This window comes from Notamacropus eugenii, chromosome 6 (assembly GCF_028372415.1).
Source record: "Notamacropus eugenii isolate mMacEug1 chromosome 6, mMacEug1.pri_v2, whole genome shotgun sequence".
Lineage (NCBI taxonomy): Eukaryota > Metazoa > Chordata > Mammalia > Diprotodontia > Macropodidae > Notamacropus > Notamacropus eugenii.
The window spans coordinates 293,589,404-293,613,567 of NC_092877.1; the positions used below are offsets into that span (position 1 = coordinate 293,589,404).

Genomic DNA, 24,164 nt, shown 5'->3' on the forward strand with positions numbered 1-24,164 from the left:
AGTAAGACAAATGGGACTGAATTATATGAAGGGGTGTGTGCGTGTGTGTGTGTGTGTGTGTGTGAACATTTTAAAGGATCATAGAAGGCAACTGATGCAATTCAAAGGAATGAATCAATAGTGGTGAAATTTCCAGAGTCAATAGGAGAAATGCTTTTTAGCAGAGGGGCTTCCCATTATCATCCTACCAAGGAGGCAGGCCACCTAATCAGAAAATAGGTTCTGTCTAAATACAATAAAAGTCCATGTCTTAGAAGTAAAGTGATTTGTTTTTTTTCAAATATGACCACATTCTCTTCTCCTTGAACCCTTCATGTGAAAGTTGCATTATTAAAGGCCATTCTTTTGGATAATTTTCAGCCAACTGTATTGTATGAATGCATGCATGTAATACAGAGAATCCATAATGCAAGAATGAGTTATTACAAGAACAAAAAATGCCAATGAATAACAAGTGGAAAGAAAGGATACAGAAGCAGAGAAGATATAACACAATTATTAACAAGAGTTTCTCTTTACAAATGAAAGACTTTGACATTTGCCCAGATCAGAAATTCAATTTTATAGCTCCAATAGATAAAAGATTAAATTGTGTATAGATAACATTAGACTGGTATTTAAAAGGTTAGCAACGCTTAGAATTGATTAGTCACTGGCACCAAACTGCATACATGACGATCTGACAGAGGAAAGACCAGGAATGGAATCCCTTTCACTAGTCTGGTTTCACACTTGTGTATGTTTATAGGTCTACATGCATGCATGTCTATATGCATGTGCAATACACATATGCATATAACTATAGGTGTGCATACACACATGTGCAGTATGCATGCACATATCATATACATATTTATGTATATATGCAAGACAATTTTGACAGGGAGAAAAGAAAGTGTTATTCCTATAGTTTATAACATATGACGTACACAGGATCTGACATAGTATTTGACAATTAAATATCTGCTGGACAAGAGATGATGACATTTAAGTTGTAAGACTAAAAGGTCAGTACTGTACAAAAAGAAAATGTTTATCTGGGAAGGGAGAGCACAGGAAGGATTCATAGTATAATACAGAACCACAAAAAATTTCTATTCTCCATCCTACAGTAAAGAAAAATAAGCAGAGATTCTTTTTGTATTTTTTTCTTTTTTCTTTTTTTTAAAGATCTGATGAAGAATATCTTTATGGTAAATGCTTAAGCCAAGCATTTCCAATGATGCTATCGTCCATGGACAGTAGCTATTCAAGGTTGAGAAGCCCCCTTTAAAGGACTTTACCTCTATCAAATACTTTGTATTGAGAATTATTTCTGAGTAGCTTAAGAACTGCTTTTGTTATGTTGAAGATGGTTTTCTAAAAACACTTTAAAATTTCTACAACCAGTCTTGCAGACATTCAAACAAAACCAGCTACAGCTGACTGTGCGTCCACGTGGGTTTCTATCAGTGACTCAAGTAACAAAAGAAAATTGGGATGGTCTGGAGGGTCCTTTCCTTAGACTAATAAGGACATGTGATTGATTGTCAGCAAAAACAGTCTTTTGAGGCAAGTTACCAGGAATCACCTCTATATAAGAGGCTTTTATCTTGGGATCCTTGAACATCACATCCATGTATATACATATGTATAGGCACACACACATCCATATGCATTACATATTTACACATATATACACATGCATTTTTATATGTATGTCTTCATATACGTATACATAATCATCTTCTCTTGTTAATTCTACGTATTTTATTTTATGTATTTAAAAGTATTATTCTGAAAAGAGCAGGCTTCCTTAGACTGCCACAGTAATCTACAATACAAAAAAGGTTAAAAACCCTTGTTCTATCTAGTATTATCAACCAGTTCCTGACTCATGAACTGGACAACTGAATACATCATGGGATGTTGTAAATAAAAAGTAGTGACCTCCCTCAAGAATTCTGGGTCTATTGGCAAAAGTTATATGACCTTGCTTCATGCAAAGTCATTGTGCAATAAAATCCTTAATTTGTCATAATATCTGTGGTAAAACTCGGCTATAATCTTGTTCTACTATAACATTCCAGCTATAGATATAACTCCCTTGTCGTTTCATCTAACATTTTGTTTTTGAAGAGTCAATTAACAAGCTTAGGTGAACTCTGGTTATGTAGAAAGGGACCAACTACAGACAATGCTAAACCAAAAGTAATGTGAAAAGAATTCCACCCTGAGATAGCACAAAGATGTCCATTTTTTAAAAAACTTAAACAAACGTGGTCAGATGCCATCAGTGAAAGCTAGGCTACATATAACTAAACTGGGTCTGGGAACTAATGAAAGAATCAAGTCGGACCTCAAAAGGTTCAGAGACAGTTTAAGTAGTTTGGCTAATACAGGAGATAGAGAATGTAATTCAGTGCAGCCACGGTAAATCTTCTATAACGAGTAGGGCTGTAATTCTTTTCATGGTAAGTTGTTGGGAAAATCATAAATTGGTCATGGTTAAAACGTCAGAAATCTCAGAACCATAAGAAAAAGTAAGGAATTGTTGAGGATGTGGTTTACTCCAGAAGACACAAGGTATTCAAGGAACAGAGCTGGAGTAGGAGGAGTTGGGAGATTAAAGTAATTTCCAACCTATTAATGTTTCAATTAGGAGGCTAGAAAAATTTGGAGGGCAAAAAAAGAAAATCTCCACTTATTAATTCAACGAAGGATATGTCTGGAAAGATTAAAGGGCCTAGGTACTGTGTCAGAAGGGACATCCAACCATGGACAATTTCATCTGTAGATACTAGAATTGGGGAGAAAAGAAAGCTGTGGATTTACCTGTACCTGGTAGTGTGCACAAATACACACAGACGCACACACACACCCTTAGGTAATTTTTGCAGATCAGACAAATGGTATTTTTTTGTATTGCCACTAAAGACTATCTTTTGTATAGATTATGAGATATGCTAAGATGAATAAACTGATTTTCTTCTTCCCATCCTTCTTTCTTTCATTATCTTTTTTCTCTTAATGCCTTTCCCCTCTTTTCTCAAATAATTTCTCTTCTCTGAACATTATTTCACAGCATCAACATATAAGGAGAAATGCCCATTTTCTGGGTATCCCAAACTATTAGAGAATTCTTTCCAAAGTCCAATGCTTTAAAAAAAGAAACGAAATTTTTCTTGAGTTCTGTATTTCTTTTTTTTTTTTTTTAAGATCTCACAAGCCACATTCCCAGCTTAGAGTAAGGAATCCTTCTGGTTGAAAATCTGATAATTCCTCATGAGGAACTGACCTCCTATCAGTACACAACACATGTCCTGGACATGTGCCTCCTTGTTACACTTGTCCCCCCAAAATACGAAAAAAAATTAAACAAAGACCTCTGGTAACTTGAATAATGGTGTATTTCTGGGTTGATATGGTATAGCCAATAGTCATATTTCAGATACATTTAAATAGTGAAGTAACAATTTTCTATGCATTAGTTTTGTCTACATGAGGATGTGCAAAATCCTTGCCCTGTGAAGCTCACATGGCACAAAGAACAGTATTGAGCAAAACAAGTAAATACTGGATGAATTGAGTCAAGATTTTTTTTTTTTTAACCAGGCCTATCAGGAAAGAGAGATCCGGCAGGGAACTTCTTTTACCAATGTAAATATGCACCCTCTCCTCTTAGCATCATAGTTTTCTAGAACACAGAATGATTTGACCAGAGTCACACAACCAACATTTGGCATAAGCAGACGCAAACCCAGACCTTCCTGTCTCAGAGGTCAGCTTAGCATCCACTTGCACAATGCTGAATTCTTCCTAAATGGAGAATGTCTACAGCATCGTTACTTCGATACTCTTTACTGCAACTAACGTCAAAGAATGAGCCTACAGATGACAGACAACTGCGGACCCACAGGGGAAGGCTGATAAGGATGCAATGCAGTTATCAAGGATGGGGAGGTGGGGGCATGGTAACGGAAGGCCTCTATCTGAGGAACAACATTGGTTGGCACAGACCAGCGTAGCAATGAAACCCAATATTCTCAGGCAGAGCCAGAACAAATAGAGCATAGCCATAAACCAAAAGACATTCTAAATGTTGTGGGGACACTGTAAACAAGGCCAATAATCACTTAGTGATAGTTTCCTCAACCGTACTCCCAGCTATTGGCAGTTCCCATCATCACCTCCTAAAATGCCAGTGAGAGACAATAAAGGCTATCTACTGGCCTCTGCACCCCCCCATCCCAGGTCTTACAGAAGCAGGCTTACCTGACACAAGCTGCTGCCCTGCCAGGCCCACAGGGACCATCCCCAAGTTATTCATGGCGGTTGCCCAGGCGGTTGGATCGGTGACGGACATGTTCAGCTGCGTCGTATCAATTGCTATACTTCCCAAACCATCAGCTGCTGCAGGGAAAAAAAAACAATAACAACAACAAATTATAAGTTGGAGTCAACAGGCAAGAATGTTTGTTTTAAAGGAAATTATGTTTCCAGAGATGTGAGGCTTCATTTACCACATCCCCATACCACCAAAAAATAAAGCACTGTAATCTACAGCAACGCTTTCCCCAGACATAAACATAAAGAGTTTCTGAATGTGTTCTGAGAAGGAACTTAATGACATGTAGTTTATATTACACACAACAAGCTATTACTGAGGCACCCCTGGAAAAGAGAAGAAAAGCACTTCCTTCTCTCGGTGAAACAACATTAGTTAAGTTACAGGGAAGCAGCCCTGTTGAAGCAAAACAAAAAAAAATAGTAGATTTGAAAGTCAGAAAACCCCAGCTTTCTTTCCAATATCTTCCACGTTGGGGAAATCACTGACCTTTTATGAGCTCAGTGTCCTCACCTGTAAAATGGAGACACCAATGCTAGTCCTACGTATACATCATTGCTTCAGTGTTGCTAGGAGGACCAGGTAGGATACAGCGTATGAGTTATTATGATAAATAAAGCAGAGATATTTCCTCTCTTTTCTGAAAAAGTCTACTGGAGGATCAGACTAAAAATAAAGATATTGGTTTGCAGACACGTATTTTTGGAACGGGTGCTTCTCAGTGACTAAGAGTTTACAAATAGTTATCAACACTAAAATTCTGTTCAGAATGTTTCATTTGAATAGGTTCCAATGACCTTTTTTTACATTTTTTTAAAATCAAGGTTCCCTCTTCTTCAAACTCCTCATTTTGCTACTTCAGGGGAATATATTGAGCAGTAGTCTCTAAAATTCATTTTGTACCCCTCATCAGGGTCAAGGAGGGAAGTAGAATCTTTCTAGTGGCATTTGAAAAGCTACTGTTGTGGGTGTCCTATTTGGGTTAGGTTATAACTCCCCTGAGGGACCAACACTAGTCTTCAATAGGGACAGGTTGCATGATATTGCAACAATGGGTGAAGGTGAAATAGGGGAGTGTTGGACTGTAGTAGGTATAGTTGTGTTGGAGACAAATTAGATGACTGGGCATTGCAGGGAGGAATTTAACTCATCTTTTATCCTGCTAATTGTTGGATCCCATAGCCTTTGAGGTCCTGTTACAACCCTTTTGAGGCTCTACCTTGGATCCTCAAGGGTTCCAGCTTCTACTTTGGAGATCACTGATCTAGAGCACACATAACTTCAACTTCACAAGCAAAGATTTTCCATGACCACCTTCTCTTCCTCCCAAACCCTTATCATCCCCACCAATTTAAAACAGGAGGGGAATAGAAAGAAAAGAAGCTTAGGTATATTCAATTTGGTTTAATCCTAAGTCTAGTCTTTAGGAGATCTACCACTTGATTTCCTTTAGGCTCCAGAGAACATGGGTCATTGCTTATTTTCATGGCTAGGCAAACATTCCCAATGAAAGCCCTAAGACTGTGTTGCTAAGGTATTATTGGAAATCACTAGTATTTACCTGCAGCCATCATTTGTGTGAGTTCCTTGGGTCGCTCTTTGACACTTTCAACTCCACGCTCATCTACTATTGCATTATATATACCTGGAGGTACAGGAGCCCTTTGGTTAGTATGTGCAGGGTCCACAAGGAGATCATCAGGCTCTATAGAGAGGGGATGAAAAGACTGATAAGAAACTAAATTCAGCCTCCTTCAAAGGAATAACTACTGTCTTTTCAAAACAAACAGTCAAATGAAAAGAAACCCACTTCCAGGCAAGACAGCACCAGCAGGAGTCCAGTTAAGTACCCTTAACCAGGGGCTATCCCATCTATGCCCTGTGCTAGACTGATGAAGAGTATCACTTGTGAATATGTCAGGCATCCTGCTTCCATCTCACAAGTCTTCACAAATGGGGTCTCAGATGCAGCAACTCTGTAGCCTTCTCTATGTACATACACATCAATGGAGTGGGCTGACCAAGAATTTAGCTTTTATGTTAAGAACTAAGTCATCCTGTAAGTTTAGAGGACAGTTGCCCGTAAAATGTATTTAAAGATGAAAAGAGCTAGAAAAGTAAAAAGAAACTGCTCTAAAGCATCATGGAATACAGAATAGAAAGTGGATTTGTAGTCAGGAAGACTTAGGTCCATATTGTACCTTTGAAACTTACTAGCTGAGTGACTAAGTTGCTTATATTTTCTGAGGTTCATTTTCCCCATCTGTAAAATAGAGATGATAATCTCTACAGTGCCAAATGTACAGGGTTGCTGAGGCTCAAATGAAATAACCTACATAAAAACAACTTTTATAGACTTGAAAGTGGAAAATGGAAAATGAATGAAATGCAATATTAAATAATGTCAGATCCTGAATAAAAGATGAGAATGTTCCATCCTAAAAGGTTTTGGGTATATCCGAGAGCTACGGAGATATCTTTGTTTTTCAATATCTGTTAGAATATCCTTGTAACCAAGACATAATTTGACTTAACCCGAATGTTCTTTGAATTTGAAATATATGTGGATATATTTTTAATGGTTCAAACTAGAAGAAAAATCATGTCATTTTAAAGGAGTGCAACAGATGGTATATTACGTGGTTTCAGGTCAACAAGTGAGTGAAAACATTTATCTTTTGTCACTCACTAATATTAGGCACCTTTATTTTTCCTTGGAAAGTATATACGCTATGAATTAATATCATTGTATTCCTGAGAATTAGCCACTACACCATCTGTCTAAATACTAGCTGGCTTTGTGGGTATGTCTCTTTACAGAATTTTGTGTATCAGTTTATCACAAGACTATCCATCACTTCCGTGGCAGGAATTTGTTGCCAAGAAATGGAAACCTAAGATTCACCTGTCTGAGTGGAAGTTCTAAACCACAGAGTGTGAATGCAGACAAAATCCCCAAACCATTCCCATTGTCTTGATGAAGTCACAAGCAGTAACTGTCTCAACTAGTAGGAAATAGGAGACATTTAGAGTTTCCTCAAATAGCTGCCATCAAGATAAACTGTCTTTATCCATATAATAGCAGATTGTATTCAGTATACATATTTTGTACCAGGCAATTGAACTCTGCTACCCATATGACTCTAGGACTCACTTATATATTGTGCATCAATTAACACAGGCGATGACTGACATCAGACAAAGAGACTCCTACCACATAAAGTAAATTTAATTGCAGAGGAAATGGTGTACCTAAAATTCTACCCTTCAGCTATCCATAATACCACTGAAATTTGTATTCTGCTGCAACGAAGCCTCCTCAGGTCACTCCTGCTTGAACCTTTACAGAATACATAGAGCCAAACAGACTGAAAGTTTTTCATTTAGATTGCCCAAATATCCCTAATGTAGGAGCCCTTTCCTTGGATCATCTCAAGGTTACTATTTATCTTACTTATTCCTCAAAACAGGAGTGAGTTGGCCAGCTTCCCAGTCTAGGTAGCTAGTTATATTTGCACTCAACTGTGCATACATCACCTTTTCCCTCTGTCCAACAAATCTTCTATTGTGAAGCCTCAAAAGACTTTGCAGTCTTGGAGATCGGCACTTAGCTGAATCCCTTTGTAGCATTTAGGACTAAAGTCCAAGCCAGTCACCATCTTGTCCTACCCCTGCCGTTTTCAGAAAGTGCTTTCCGAATAGTGTTAGCTTTCTACAGTGCAAAGGGCTATGCTAATGGGTGGCATTTTCACGATTACAGCAATCCAAAGGGGATCGGGCTTGGAGTCTCTTAGACAAGAGGACCACTTGAAACACAGAATATCTAGATGTCACTTGATTTTCTGCTTACTGGTGCTGTCTGGGTTAATTCAGGTCTTCACCTTGCCCATCAAAGAGGCCCCTTTTATAGCTTCACTGAAAAGAGTGCTGGACAATCAAAAGTCCTCAGAGTTTAATCCTGGCCACATTCCTAACGATCTCTAATACCTGAGTCATTCACTTAGACTTTCTTCACTTAGATTTTCTCTGCCTTAAGTTTTCCTAGTTGAGTGATTGAGGGAACTTATGTGACAATCTTCCATATGTCCTCCATGGCTTGAGCAATGATTTTCAAATATAGTCTTATGAAAGATTGGGGTTTCTTCCTGAAATTCTTTTTTTAATTAAAAATTAATTTACTTTTATTTTAAGTGGGGGTGCATGGCATATATCTCTTTCAGGTATAGGATAGGATCACTGGGTCATAAAGCCTAGGGAAGTCAAGGTGACACTTTATTAGGGCTTATGCCAAAATCACAAAGGTCATAAGTAGCAGGGGAGCTTCATTTGAACTCAGGCCCCTTAACACTAATGTCATGGTTCAGTTTATTGCACCAGGCCCAGAAAATCAAACCAACAGGTCTACAAAGTTTAAGAATCATTGGCCTTGGAAGAAAGTTACTAGATTTAATAACATTGGCTGGTAATTAGTGAAACGTACTCCTTCCCCTAGTACATCATTTCCTTCTGATTGAATAACTAATTTGTTGTGCATTATCATTGTAGTACTTTTAATAGCTAACATTGATATTATTACTTTAACATTTATAAACCACTTTATAAAAATAAACACACAAAACACATACATATACACATGTGTATGTATGTATATGTATCTTTGAACAAATACACATGTATGTATATGTATGTTATCTTTATGTGTGTTTACATATATATACATACACCCAGATTATATATACATCTGTATGTGTATATATGTGCATATATATATGATCCTCATTACAACTTAATGAAATATTATTTTGCTGATTTTACAGATAGGAAATCAGAGGGTGAGAGAGGAGAACTGATTGGCCCTGGGTCATATAGCAAGTTTCAGATGGGATTAGAACTCAGATCATTCTGACTTCCAGAATAGTACAATATAAAATTATCATGAATAATCAGTACTAATGTTGATTAATAATAAATAATTAAGACTTATGAAGGCCTTGGTTTTTTTAATTTCTTAACTAAAATGGGACATATTCCTAGGAATATTTACTTACATTATTGAGATGTGAGGAGGTTAAATGAAAGTTTGCAAAAGATTCTGAATGTAGTAAATGCTAATTACTATTACTATTTCATTTCAGAGTGCAGCTTTTCCATTAAGATACCCTGGGATCCCTCTGCAGTGGTGGATAATTATGTAATTAATTCTGAAATAGTAAGGACCACATGTTTCCACAACTAACTGCATGTATGCCAGCACCCTACCTAGCAAAGGTGATGTCTTGGTCTCTAACAAAATATTAACTTTTCTTTGTCCCTCTGCAAAGTCACTTGAAAAAAAGAGTGTGGTTACCTAACTTCTGAATCACCCAAGCTTTTAGGAATTCTTGATCATTAAAAAAGCAAACATTTATGCCATAAATGACAGCACCCTTTCCCCAACTCCCAACTGGAATTAGATGGAAAACTCACTTCTCCTCATCTGAATTTTTTCTTCATTAAAATAGGAACGATTCTACTTGGATTGCCCACTTCACAAGATTGTTGGGCAAAAATAACAGCAACAGCAAAATTTGTAAATGTCAAAGTATTGGATAAATGAGTTATTGTTACTATAACCATTATCCCAGCTATAGAATCAAAATGTCACAGTTCACTTGGTACTGGAAACTGCCCATTTTTGGTACGGTGGAAGAAGCAAGCACAATATATTGTGACTGTTACATAAAGCCTGTAGCCACAAGATTTTCTGCCACTTGATCCAAGCCTCTGATCCTTCAATATATTCCCAGCCCACTTGTGATATATCACTAACCAACACATTTGTTGTTGCTCAGTCATTTCAGTCATGTCCAACCCCTCATGACCTCATTTTGGGGATTTTCTTGGAGAAAATATTGGAGTGGTTTGCCATTTCTTCTCCAGATCATTTTACAGATAAGGAAACTGAGGCAAACAGGGTTAAGTGACTTGCTCAGGGTCACACAGTTAGTAAGTGTCTGAGACCAGATTTGAACTCAGGTTGTCCTGACTTCAGAGCTGGCACTCCATCCATTGCACTAACATGCTTACTTATAAATAGCTTAGATGCTAAATAAATCTCGAGTTGAAATGTTACTTTAAAGACCAATATACAGATATTCCTCAACTGCATGTGCTGAATAATGCCTGATCAATTTATATACTGACTTCCCAGTGGTTTATTTTAGTCCCAGCCCAGGTCTCCACAGAAGTCCAACTCTGAGATTTCATTATAGGGTAAAAATGACTGTGAGTTTTCTGAGGCTACCATAAGATTTGGCAGGTCTACAAAGTCTACAAATACAATTGAGGCAACAGCCTACTCTGTCATTTGAGGACCAGTATACCTGAATGGCAAGAGGTTCATAATGATCAAGTTGGCCAGTAGGTTTTATGAATTCATTGCCCATGGTGATCTATGAGACAAATACAATTACTAGATGGCCCTCCATTCTGGACATCCCCCTTTGTCACATGGAGTGAAAATGGGAGAATTGTAGAAAAGGAGAAGGTATTAAGAAGGTATTAATAATGTTAGGTACTCTTAATGCAATAGCTTTCTTACCAAAGACTTGACACAGTTTTGAAAAAAAAGAATCATTAATATACTAATATTTGTTCAACCATTCAGTTGCATCTGACTCTTCATGACCCCATGGACCACAGTATGCCAACACTGTCCATGGAGTTTTCTTGGCAAAGATACTACAGTGGTTTACTATTTCTTTCTCCAGTGGATTAAGGCAAATAGAGGTTAAATGACTCGTCTAGGGTCACACAGCTAATAAGTGTTTTAGGTCTGATTTGAACTTAGGTCTTCTTGACTCTAGGCCCACACTCTATCCACCAACACACCTAGTTGCTTCCACATAGATATAACAGCATATTAAAACCTGAAGCCACAAAGAGAAGCCATAAAAAGATGTATAATATCAAAAGTGATGATAAAAGTAAAAACAGAACTACATTCACCATGTCCCCTAAAGCAACAATAAAAAAATAATTTACATGACATATAGTCATCTCACTTTACTTTTATATAGTGATCCAAAGTTGGAAAGCACTTTATAGACATTTGAATCTCACAATGATCTCAAGAGGCAAGTATTTAAAGTATTATTGTCTCAATTTTGCAGATGAGGAAACTGAGGCTCACTCAGGCAGCTAAGTGATTTACTCATAATCACACTAAGTGCCAGAGTTAAAATCTGAAACTAGGTCTTCCTGACTCTGAATGGAGAAATCTATTTCCTACGTCACACTATCTCCTATAAGCAAGATTAGTATAAGCCAAACAGAGCAAAACAAAACCTACCACAAAGATAATTGAAGTCTATGGACCAACATCTGTTGTGGAGAAATAAGGGGTAGAAAAATGATATAAAGTAGTTTGGCTCCTTCAAACCATGCCAACACATGCCTTGATGGATGGTGACTTCCTTGTGAAGGCAGACACAAGGAGAAAGTGAAATGCATGTTAAAGATATAGATTTGAATTAATAAATAAAAAGATGAGAGTCTTGTCTATTGCTCAGAAGTCATACATGACGATGAAGGCTTTACTTCAAAAAAAGTTAACTGAAAAATCAATATTTAGTGGCTAGATATGGCAAGTACCAAACATTACCTGAAAAAACAAAGATGAATGTACTTTAACAGATATGAAAAGACTATGTGCAGTCAAATCGCTAATTAGCTGAAGCAAAGGTCAAAACCAATAATAAAGAAGAAAGGATGTAGGTGAGAAGATACAACAGCTCCATCTTGACCTATGAGAAGAAGTTATTGGCTCTCAAAAATGGCAGCAGGGGAAAATATATATGGTGCTATGTACAGCCAAACATAATCACTCTTCAGTTAACCAACAACTATGTGAGTGGGTCTAGAACATTTAGTACATGCTGGTGATCCAAAGAAAGGCAGTCTCTGCCCTAACATTCTAATAGGGTGGGGGAAGACTAAAAGCAAATAATATACAGATAGATAAATGGAAGGCAGTCTCACAGAAAAGGCATTAAGGGAATAAGCTAGAGAAACTAGGAGATGGAGGGGATGAGGGACAGTATTCCAAGGAAGGGAGACAGGCAGTGTAAAAGGAAAGATTCTACAGATGAAGTGTCTGTTGAGTGTGAGGTATAGCAAATAGTCTAATGGTATCCCAGAATGAATACGGGATTTGTAATCAGAAAGAAGACTAGAGTTTGAATCTTGGCTCCGCCATTTTAGTGCACACGTGATTTAGGCACTTAAGATAAAGTCAGAACCTGAACAAATAAATGGAGAAGAAATTGTATGAAAGCTAGTCGTTGATAAGAAGACACTGGGGGATTGATTTTCAAAACATCTCAGGGAGGGAAAAGATTCACCAAGAGGAGAACAGAACAGATATGTTTTACTATACTGAAAGGACAGCTGAAAACAAATCAGCAATGCCTCATCTCTAGAAAATCTTTATGAAAATATATTTGTGAATATATACATATACATACATATACACACACATATATGTATGTGTATATGTGAAAATGTATACATGTATGTCAAGGACATGTATGTCACCTTTGATGAAAACAGGAGAAGAGAATAGGCAGTCTTTTGAAAATGATGATCTTAATGGATCTTCATCTCTGTAGTCATACAATAATGGAAGCAGAAAATCTCACATTTGGGAGGAACCATGGAAGCCATGTACTACAAAACACATCTAAAACAGAATCCTTGTGACTTCTTTAGTCAACCCAAGTGAACATTTATTAAGGACTTACTATGTACCAAGAACTGTGCTAAGCAGTGGGGCTACAAATGAAAAAGTGAGACAGCCCTTGATCTCAAGGAGCTTACCCTGTAGTGGAGGATTCAATGGGATCACTTTGCTTGAAGACTTCCAAGGAGGGAGTATCGGCTCCCTCATGAGGCAGTTCATTCCATTTTCACTCTAACAGCTAGGAAGTTTTACTTTGTGTCATGCCTGGATCTGTGCTTTTGCCAGTTCCACCTGGAGCCAAGCAAGACAAGTCTAATCCTTCTACTGCCTGATAGTCTTTAGATCTATCTTGTCTCATCCTGTTATCTGAGCTAAGCATCCACATTCTTTTGGCAGGCTGTCATGTGGAAGAACTGCAGGACTGTCAAATCCTCCACATCTTCTGGCCATTATTCAGCTTATTAAAGTGTCCTTCCTAAAAGGTGGAACCTAAACTCAGCATGATAATCTAGTCATGAGGGCAACATACAACATGAGTATCATCACCATACTCCTGGACACTATGACTCAATTGCTATAGTCCAGTCATAGGTCTCATCCCACAGATCCCATCCCAAGTCACAAATGTATGTTGTCAAATACAATTGCTTTTTTTTTTGCATTAGGCTCTCAAGTTAATTTGTTTGTTCATACTAGTATAGACATAGGTTTTATTACTGGCTCCTTTCTTGGATTTACTCTTCTGTGAATTTCTGTTCATCTCTGTTTTTCTCCATGTATTCTACTCTTGGTGATACATAGGTTTTCCCCAACCTTTCAAGTCTTAACACCTTTGGATGGGATTTGCAGAACTCCAGGCACATGTTATCCTTTTTTTTTTTTTCAGATGCAACCAATGAGGCTAGAAGCCTGTTATTCCTGTATTTTAAGTCTAAGGACGGAAATCCAAAACCTCATTTTCAGACACTGTTTTCTTTAAATAGCTGTTCATTTCTCAAATCTGCCTTTCCCTTCCAAAGTCCTTAACTTCTAAGGATAACAGTGTAGAAAATACCTTCCATGTTTCAGGAATCTTTATCTTCTTGGCCAAGATTGATCATCTTTAGGAATGTTTCCTAGGCTCCTTGTAACATTTTTATTTGTGACTACAGGATATCCCAGAAGTGGGTAATGGTTTTATGATCTAGTAGGTCTTAGGAGGTTATTTTTTGTCACAGTCTTGAATACAAGAGCCAGAAAGGAAACAAATTTCTCTAGTATTACCAGGACCATCAAAAGCTTCTTCAGTATCCCCATCAGCAGGGAGCCAGCAACTCCCTCTACTCATCTGACCCTTCCCTAACAGCATTTCGCTGCCAGCACAACTGAATCTGTGTGCTGTCATTCCTTGGAGCATTTCTTTTTAGAATATACAACTCCCCTCTTCAAGAGGAGACTCACATTTGTTTTTTTGCTCCTAATTTTCAGCAATTCCTTTTCCTCCCCTTTCTCCTCTAAGTGATATTCTTCTCCCCTTCACCCTGCTGAGAGGTCAGGATTTGTGGGATGCTTCACTCGATCCATTTTCTTTTTCATTCTCCCACTGGAGGCATTCTTCAGTTTTATTAAAGGAGCACTGAGTTCTCCCAGATAACCTGGAGAGTGCAGAGGTACTTCTCAAAGCTTTTTACTGTTTCTTCTAGGAGGAAGCCCAGGCTGCACTTTGAGCATAAATGGTACTAAGGCAGCAGTGGCTAGCAGGCACATCACACACTCTTTGCAGGTCCCTGTGAAACCTGCTCTGTTCTCTATGCTTGTTGTAAGTAAGTTTCTTAATCCTTCTCATCTTGCAAGTAACTCCCTTGGAGAAAGGCCATTTGATCAGGAGGTACAGAGAATATGAGACTTGGCTACCTTTGTTATTTGTTGATTTTTTTTTAAAGCATCTAACATATTGCAGAAAAATACAATCTTAAAGAATCTCCTCCAAGAAGGGTCTCCTACGTATATGGCAAGAACATACAAGGTTTCTTGATACATGTGACCAAACAGGTAACTCTGTTCAATGATCCTCTGAGTGCAACAACAGGAAAACATACACTTCGCCAAAGAAGTTCAATAGCACAATGAAGGACATTTTATGCAAAGTGTGGAGGAAAGGAAAATTCCTTGCATATAGTGAGGCTCTCAAGATGCTCCCATTAAACAGGCTTTCTTAACCTGGGGTCACTACATTTTTTTTTTTAGTATTTGATAATTGCATTTAAAATGATTTATTTTTTAAAAACTAAGTTATTTTATGCATTTAAAAACAATATTCTGAAGAGTAAATAGGCTTCATCAAATTGCAGAAGGGGGTCCACGATACAAAAAAAGTCAAGACTCTCTGTAAGGGAATACCATTTTGCTAATTATTTCAAGCCTGCAACTCTGTGGGACCTTGCCAATGAGACTAAAGATTACTTTAAAAAGATTAGGTTAACAAGAAAAACCCAATGGATAAAGAATGCCTATAACCCCAATTTTGAAACACAGTCAGAAGGGTAATTTAATGAATTTGTCCATTGCTGCTTATATCTTGGACAGATGCTGTAGCTGGACAAATGAGCTAGGTCCACAAGGGAATAGGAAGAGGACAGCAGCCTGAATTGCCTTTGAGAACTCATACAGTATTTTTAATGATACCAACCTGCTGCCTGCCACAAAAACCCATCTTTTAAATCACAAATATTCTTCCAATGACACTATAAGATATGTGTAACAAGTTATCAACAATGATCCACACAAAAGAAATGGAGTAAATAGGAATCACTGAGGACGTATGTGACTAGAAAAGATGGTTGACCAGTCGTCTATCATGAATAGAATATAATGAGGAAGTTCCAACTGTTGCCATGGTATTCATGAAATATTAAAAGACTCAGATGAAGGCCTCCACCACTTGGGTGAGTCCCCTTGGAAAGATTTATAAAATGACATGGAGATGGAAAAGCATGCATATGTGGTGATCTTCACTGATGATGAACTACCTACATAGACTATAACCATAATTACACATGTTCACATATGTATTATTATTATGCATTTTATATTACGATGTATTATATACATTATTATATATGTATTACGTATTATATATTATTATGTATTATTGTTATAATTACATAACCAATTACATATATAAAAGGCTAGAAAAAATGGAAATGCAGTTCTACCAAAGGTCAAATTATTTCTTTTGTAACACTCTCCTTTATTAGATGCATTCTAAGACAGAATTTAGCATCCAATGTCATAACCATTTTAACAAGGGGATTTATATATAATTTTGAACCGGACTAGACCAGCCTTGCAAATAGCTTTTGAAACTCATCCAGGCTCCAACAATTACATTTGACCTGTACAATCTGCACTGGCCTTTCTCATACTTTCTGATGCAAACTCCTAACCATTCCAACTGTTCCCTAGAACCCAACTGTGCCAGTATCAGTCATACCTACAGTTGCACCAACATTAGATTCCCATTAAAACCAAACAAAAAGTAAACTGAAAGGAGAGGTAGGGCATAGTCAATTTATTTTCAGACCTCCTGCCTGATTTTCTTTGGCCCACTGCCTGATGTCCTGAGTCCTAGGCACATGCTTACTTTCATGGATGAATAACTTTAGTGAGCAAAGCAGGTTACCCATCCCTCATAAAGAGTCCAGGCCAAATGGGGCTTCAATTACTTCCCTCCAATATGACACCAGGTCTGGTACATAAGCATATTTTCTGTTTCAACACCCAGGGATCCTTTTATGTTGTTCAGAAACTATTCATTTCCACCCACAAATGGTGCATATTTATAGTCAAAACAATTCTAGATTCATTCAGAGTTCCACTCTTCATTCTAGTCTCTGAGAAAATGCTTCACTTTAGTCTGTAAGGGAAAAAGAACATTATGTTTTCAATATATACAAATAGTTTTCATTACAGAAGTGAGTCTTCTACAGGAGCAATAGGTGGCATTGTTGTAAAATCACTCTAAAATATCTGACCCTCTTAAAGGGAGGAGGAAACAAACTAGCAATATATTTTTAGAGAGAAAGTGCTGTATAGTTTTAAGTTGTGTTCCAGGTAGAGTAGAGAAGAACTATGGGATATTCAAGTAACAAGAAGAATTTGTAATTGTTAAACAGGACAAAACATGGAACTTTAATTAGTCCTGGGGTAAATTAACAGTCTTATCCTATGTATAAAAGATCTAATTTAAAAGATTCTATGTACCAGTATTTACTCTAGTGACCAAGATTTTTATATCACTTTAATGTTCGCAAAGCACTTGATACACATTATTTCATCAGAGCTGCACAAAAACCCTCAGTAAGTACTACAAGTCTTATCTGCACTTTACAAGTCAGGAAACTGACATTCAGAGATATTAAGTGGATCTTTAGAATGGAGAGTGTAAGATTCAGTTGTCTTCAAATATTTGAAGAGTTATCATGGGAGAAAATGGGATGAGATTTGTTCTGTTTGAACTAAGCAGACAGAGCTAGAAGTCACAGAAGCAAATTAAGTCTTGATGTCAGAAGCAACTTCTTAACAATTTTGCTGTTGGTGTTGTTTTTCAGTCACATCCAACACTTCACAAAGGAAAGGCCTGGCACTCTACCCATCAAGTCACCTAGCTGCCCTCCTAACAAACAGAACTAGCCATTCAGTTGTGCATGGTGTTAGGCCTGGAGTCAGAAAGACTCATTTTCTGGTCTCAGACACAGTAGCTGTGTGATGCTAGGCAAGTCACTTACCCTTGTTTGCCTCAGTTTCCTCATCTGTAAAATGAACTGGAGAAGGAAATGGAAAGTTACTTCAATATCTTCTCCAAGAAAACCCCCAAAATGGGGTCATGAGGAGTTGGACATGACTGAACAATAATTAAACTGTGTACATCCTCTGTCCCGCAGATTCCATTGCTACGTCTATACTCCAAAGAGACTGAACAAAAATATTTACAGCAGGTCTTTTGTGGCAGCAAAGAATCAGAAACTGAGGGGATGTCCATCAATTGGGGAACAGTTAAACAAGTTGGGGCGTGTGAATGTACTTGAATATTATTGTGTTGTAAGAAATGATGAAGTGGATGGTTCCAGAAAAACCAAGGAAGACTTGTATGAACTGAGCTAAATGAAGTGAGCTGAACCAGGGAACAGTTTTCTATGAAAACATCATCACTGTAAGGAGAATCAACTCTGAACAACTTCAGAGCTCTGATCAACATAATGACCAACAACAATTCCAAAGGACACACGATGAGACATGCTTTCTATCTCCAGAAAGAGGAGGGATGAAGTCAGAATGTAGAGCAAAGCCTCTTTTCTTCCCTGCTTCCCTCTTCCTTTCTTCCCTTCCCTTCGTTCCTTCCTTCTTTCCTTCCCTCCTTTCTCCCTCCCTTCCTTCCATACTTCTCTTTATTCCTCCCTCTCTTCTTTCCATCTTTGTTCCCTTGCTTCTCTCCCGTCTTTCCTTCCTTCCTGGACATGGTTAATATGGGAACTTGTTGGAGAAGACTATATATACTTGTGATGGGCTTTGTTTTTCTTCCCTTCTCCATGGGGGTAGGAGAGGGAAGGAGAAAATTTGGAACTAAAAATAAAACCAAATTTAATTTAAAAAAAAAACAAGAGTTAGCCAAAAGTACACTTGATTACTTTAGAAGATAATGGGGTCCCTCTCATTGGAGAATATCCAGCAGAGGTTGGGCTACCAACTAGAGTATATGATAGAATAAGGATTCTTTTTTTTCAAATAAGATATGGATTAAATAGTCAGTGTGAAATCTCTTAAACTAAAAAATCCAATGTGTCTGTATTTTCTTTATGATGATGTTAAGTAGTATGCACTTGGATTTGAAACCAGGTCTCACTAGACTCCAGGTGTACTGGTCTTTCCACTATGCAAGATACTTCAAACAAAATCCTGAAACAATGGGGTGAGAAATGGAATGGGGGGAAAGAGCAGTTTCATTTTGCACTGTTAATTTGTCATATATATATATATATTTTTTTTTTACTAAAATTCTGGGGCAGCGAGGTAGTGCAGTGGATAGAGCATGGAACTTGGAATAAGGAAATCCCGAGTTCAAATATGTCTGAGATACTTACTAGCTGTGTGACCATGGGCAAGTCACTTAAGCTCTGTCTTAGCTTCCTCATCTGTAAAATGGTAATAATAATAGCCATTACTATACCTTATAGGATTGTTACGAGGACCAAAAGTGACAACAAATGTAAAATGCTCCATAAATCTTAAAGTTCTAGACAAATATTAGCTATTATTATTGTCAATAGTTTTTGTTGTTCGGTCATTCCAGTTGCGTCCGACTCTCTGCGACCCCATTTGCTTTTTTTGTTTGTTTGTTTTGTTTTTTGGCACAGATACTGGAAGATTGTTCCATTTCCTTTCCCAGATTATTTTACAGATGAGGAAATTGAGGCAAACAGGGATAAGTGAGTTGCTCAGTGTCTATCACACAGCTCGTAAGTGTCTGAAGCCAAATTTGAACGCAGGCCTTCTTGACTCCAGCCCACTGCCCTATCCACTACACCACTTTGTTGACCCTTAATAAGAGTAATAATATTTATTTTAGTCTGAACTTCAAAAATGTGGGAATAGTATAGGAGAAATCAACCAGGATGATGACAGAGAAGGCTGGACTCTTACCAGGCTTATAACTCTGGTCTATTAAATAAAGTCTGAGTCACCTTCTAAGGGTAATTTAAAGTTATTAAATGTGTAAAGGTTTATTTCACACAGGGCAGTGATCAGATGTTATCCATTTCTACTGATAGAATAAAATAAAATGGGATTAGGTTGCAGTAGTAGTGATTTGGATTAGGCTTAAAAGCACTTATTGAAAGACAAAGTTATTTAACATTGGGAAATCTATGACACCTCCCCGAAAGAGGGGAAGGATGGCCTCATGTTTTGAGAATGTCATAGGTAAACACATGAGCTGGACTAAATTTGATTCTACCAGACATAAATTCTTAAAAGATCTGTTGTCCAAAAGTCATAAAATTGATAGGTATTTTACCATCTATCTCTTGCCTCTTTTGTATTAGTTGAGTTAATTCAACAATAATTTATTAATTTGACAAACAGAGAAGCAGCATGGCATTGTGGATAGAAAGTTGGCTTTGGAGTCAGGAAGACCAAGATTCTAGCTAAGCTCTTGATTCCTATTTAACTTTTCATGGTCCCAGGTAATTCTCTCTCCTTCTCCTTGACTATAAGTCACAAAATAATTGCAGATCTATAGCCTCTAAAAAATAACACATCACAAATGTGTTGCCTTTATGGAGCTTATGTTGTATTGAAAGATATAACATTTTCAAGAGGGAAAGAACACTCAAGAAGTAACGCCCAATCAGAATCTTAAAGAAAGCTAGTGATTCTAAGAGGCAAACATTCCAAGAGCAGTAGGATCACTGAATTCTTTTGTTTCTCTCAAAAGAGTCTCAATTGCTGGATGATGGGGGAAACAACTACATCATGGAACTAAGTAGTACAACCCCAAGGAGAGAATATTATTTCTGATTTTTAGTTTTCAAGTAAAAGGAAGTCAGCCAAGGGCTGCCATTTGGAAGACCTTTCACTTCTAAACTGAGATGTACTAGTGCTCAATCCAAATCTCAGCTGTCTGAAGTTAAGAGGAAGAATACAAGAGAGAAAGTTTTGCCTCTAGACTCTACAACACAAGTTGCTTTACAGAGCCAAAAAAATAAATAAGTAAAAACAAAATTTTGAAAAAAGGTCTGTTAGATAAATGTGAGAGCCAGCATGTGGTGTACTTGGGGTGTCCTTTACAAAGTCAGCTGCTAATTTCCCAAATCCTAACTCTTCCTGGCAACCAATGCTGGGTCTTGGGCAGGTTACAGTGCTGCTGCTTCTTTTGTGAGGGCTCCAGCAGCTGCTGCCTGAATGAGCTGAAGTCTATAAATAACAGAATCTTGAGACCCATTAAGTGCGGCATTAGTGATAACAAAGGCATATACAGTACTAAAATAGTGAAATCACTGGAAGGAAGGGGGAGTGTTAGCTTGGCAATGCATTGCCAACAATAAAAGGCAAATCTGCCCATTACTTACATACAAAATGCCATTCTGGACCTGTGATTACAGCCTCCATTTTTCACTTTGTCGAGCACCTCATTTTAAATTGTAAATCATTCACTTTCCATCTCAGGCAAGGAGTGGTTACAGAATAAATGATAAGGTTTCACCCAATGACATGTCAGTCTCTGAAGAACTCAACATTAAAAATAAAATTGAGACATGACCAGAAGCCTCCTTCTGAAATCATGCAATCAGACCAAACGACACAATTTGCTGAAGAGATGTCTTCAACAGGACAGGCTGCACATGAGACGGTGAACAGAGCCGATTATCTTCTGACTCGGAGAAAGACACTCCACGGAATTGAAAAGAGGAGGGCAGGGAACAATGCCGGGGGGGAGACAAAGGAAAAGTAACTTAGGGAAATCTTTTATTTTTATTTTATTTTTTACAAAGAACACACTCTGTATTCCCAAATGGAAGGAAAGAAGAAGGGAAATAGAAAAAAGGACTAGACTGATTTGTAGAAAATCTTGATGTTCTGTACTAGAACATCTGTACTTAGCTTGGGTAAGTCATTAAATTTCTTTAGGTCTTAGTCTTCCCATCTGAAAAAAGAAGTGAAGAGCTGATAATCATTGTGTAGAGACTCTACAAACTGTGGCAATGTTACATTATTTTCCTTTAAAAGTCTGTTTACCATGGTATTTTCATATTATTTAGATGACATTTAAATATTTGGAGCTTTCCCACATCCTTAGAATATATGTATATATATATTTTTTTTTTCCTGAATAAAGTGTTATCCTATTGGAAGGTTGAAATGCAGCCTCGTTTGGAACAGCAGCCTGATGAAGTGATGGATTTGGAGGTGGGGAGTCACAGATTCAGATCTCATCACTGAAACTGAGTAATTATGTCTAAGTCAAGTCTAAACCATAGTTCCTCATTTGGAAAAGGGGGGAAATAATACCTACACTACCCACCTCAAAGGGCTGGTTTGAAGATTAAAAAGCAAAATATTGAAAATACTTTTAAAAGCCTAAAGTTCCATATAAATATCAATTATTATTGAGTATGAAATACTGATCATTCCAATCACTGTCTTGCTTGTTAGAGATAAATACCACATAATGTACAGGTCAGCAAATACTACTGATTTCTGCTTTTCTAAGTCTATCTAGTATATGAAAGAAAAACAACCAAATGGAAGTGCCATATAACCCATGTCTCCAATTGTAAATGCATTATTGAAAAAAAGCAACCCAGGAGTAAAAATAGCATTTGGTTCCATTAAAATAACTGCACTTCCACTTTAAGCAGTCTCTGTCAATCAGAATGTCATTTGTGATTACTTTAGATTCATAGACTCTTAGTATTAAAAAGGGCTCATTTGGTCAAACTGCCACCTCATGCAGCAGGATGAGATGAGATCCTTTCTCTGCTTCAGCACTGCCAATGATGGTGAACTCACTTCTTTTAAAGGCAGTTCATTCAATTTGAGGGCAGTTTTAAAGTGTCTGAAAGTCCTTCCTTTGCAGTGAGATGGAATTTGAAATCTGAGAGAACTAAATTCATCCCTCTCGTCCCTCCAAGGTCGATGAGAATATCTGGGCAAATGGTCTAACATCACTTTTCTATCAGTACAACAGGGATTGCAGGGCTTCTTAGTTACCTGAGCCACACACTGGAGTCCATGAAATTAAATGAAGATGAGTCTGTCAAGAGCTGGCCACCCTTCGATGGATAAAAAGCTCTTTGTTTTTGAAACTGACAATCCTTACACAATAACTGAGCCTAAAAAAGTATTGCAGGCAGTAAGGGAGACATCTGGGGTATATAGAGAGGCTAAAACACCCTGATAAAGCAGCTCGTGATCCTACAAGGAGAAAGGGAATAGCTCTTTTGGAACAAAGGCATTAACACTTGACATCAAGCCTCTAAGGCAGGGTTGTCAATGGTGTGAAGTCCTAGAAGCAGTAGTGGCAACTACCCACAAAAGAACAGCTTTTGCATGTGCACCCTATGGAGCTGTGTACTGGTTACATATCACCCTTTTCAAGTCATCCCTGCCAGCAGCAGCAGCAGCTTCTCTCATTGAGGAAAACCAGTCACAGATAAATCTCTGCTTGGTACCATTTTGTCCTGGAGTTTCTCATTATGTGCTCATTTTATACTCTGACCTAGCCATGGAAAACACATTACACAATGAGGTGAGACGTTTTAATTGCAGAGGATGAATAACTGGCCCTCAAACAACTGGGGAACTTTGGTAAATGAGTTATCCATGTTCCAAAACACCCTGTGTACCACTGCTTCATGAGGGGAAATCTGCCTGAACTCAAACATGAAACAGAATGAAACAGAATATAGCCAGTGTAAACTAGTGGTACATCATAATTAACCTATGTACTGAGAGGGTCACAAAGAGCATATGAGTTACCCTTTAAACTAATGTGCTCTTAATGATGTCCCTGAAACACTCTGCATAAAGCATCTCACCCCCAGCTAAGCACAGGCTAACCAACATTGGCAAGGTCTGCCTCTCTGACCACAACTCAGGCCAAGTAACTGACCGCAGTACTCAAGGGCACTGCTATGCAATCCCAAGCACTCATACGCTGAATTGGGCTACTGGTTGAGTTTGCAGTTACCTGTTCCTCAAGTTCACTTCAGGAAAAAAACTTCATGTTTTGTTACTTTTACACAGCTTACAAAAAAGTTACTGAGGGGGAAAAACAGGGAAGAAATTGACCTTAAAGAAGCAGAGAGATGAAAGGAAAAACCCTGGTCCAGAGTGCCACATATCATTTTAGGTTGGCTTGGAGTGCTAATATTCATGGTTTTATTATTTATATAAAAAAGAAATTATGCTGAATATGTTTTCTGGGAATTACAGTATGTTGCTATTGCTGGGATGGCTTGTTATTTTCACAGATAGATGGTTTAAGCCCAACCAAAACAAATATTTTAGAAGAATTCCCACTAGCATTAGCACATTTTTCCCCCTTCTGATCTTACTTGGGGGAAAAAAGTCTTTTGTCCT

The 24,164-nt window shown here is 37.7% G+C and overlaps 1 protein-coding gene across 3 annotated transcripts in view; it reads right to left on the reverse strand.

Annotated features, from left to right (window-relative positions):
* The window catches only part of ENOX1 (ecto-NOX disulfide-thiol exchanger 1), a 341,922-nt gene that overhangs the window by 256,649 nt on the left and 61,109 nt on the right, over positions 1–24,164 (reverse strand). For all 3 annotated transcript variants that reach the window (XM_072617159.1, XM_072617157.1, XM_072617156.1), the window contains exons 2-3: positions 5,889–6,032; positions 4,255–4,392 (exon numbers count right to left, since the gene is read on the reverse strand). In XM_072617159.1, the coding sequence (XP_072473260.1) occupies positions 4,255–4,392; positions 5,889–5,901 (151 nt within the window). In that variant the 5' untranslated portion in view covers positions 5,902–6,032. The remainder of the gene's footprint in view (positions 1–4,254; positions 4,393–5,888; positions 6,033–24,164) is intronic.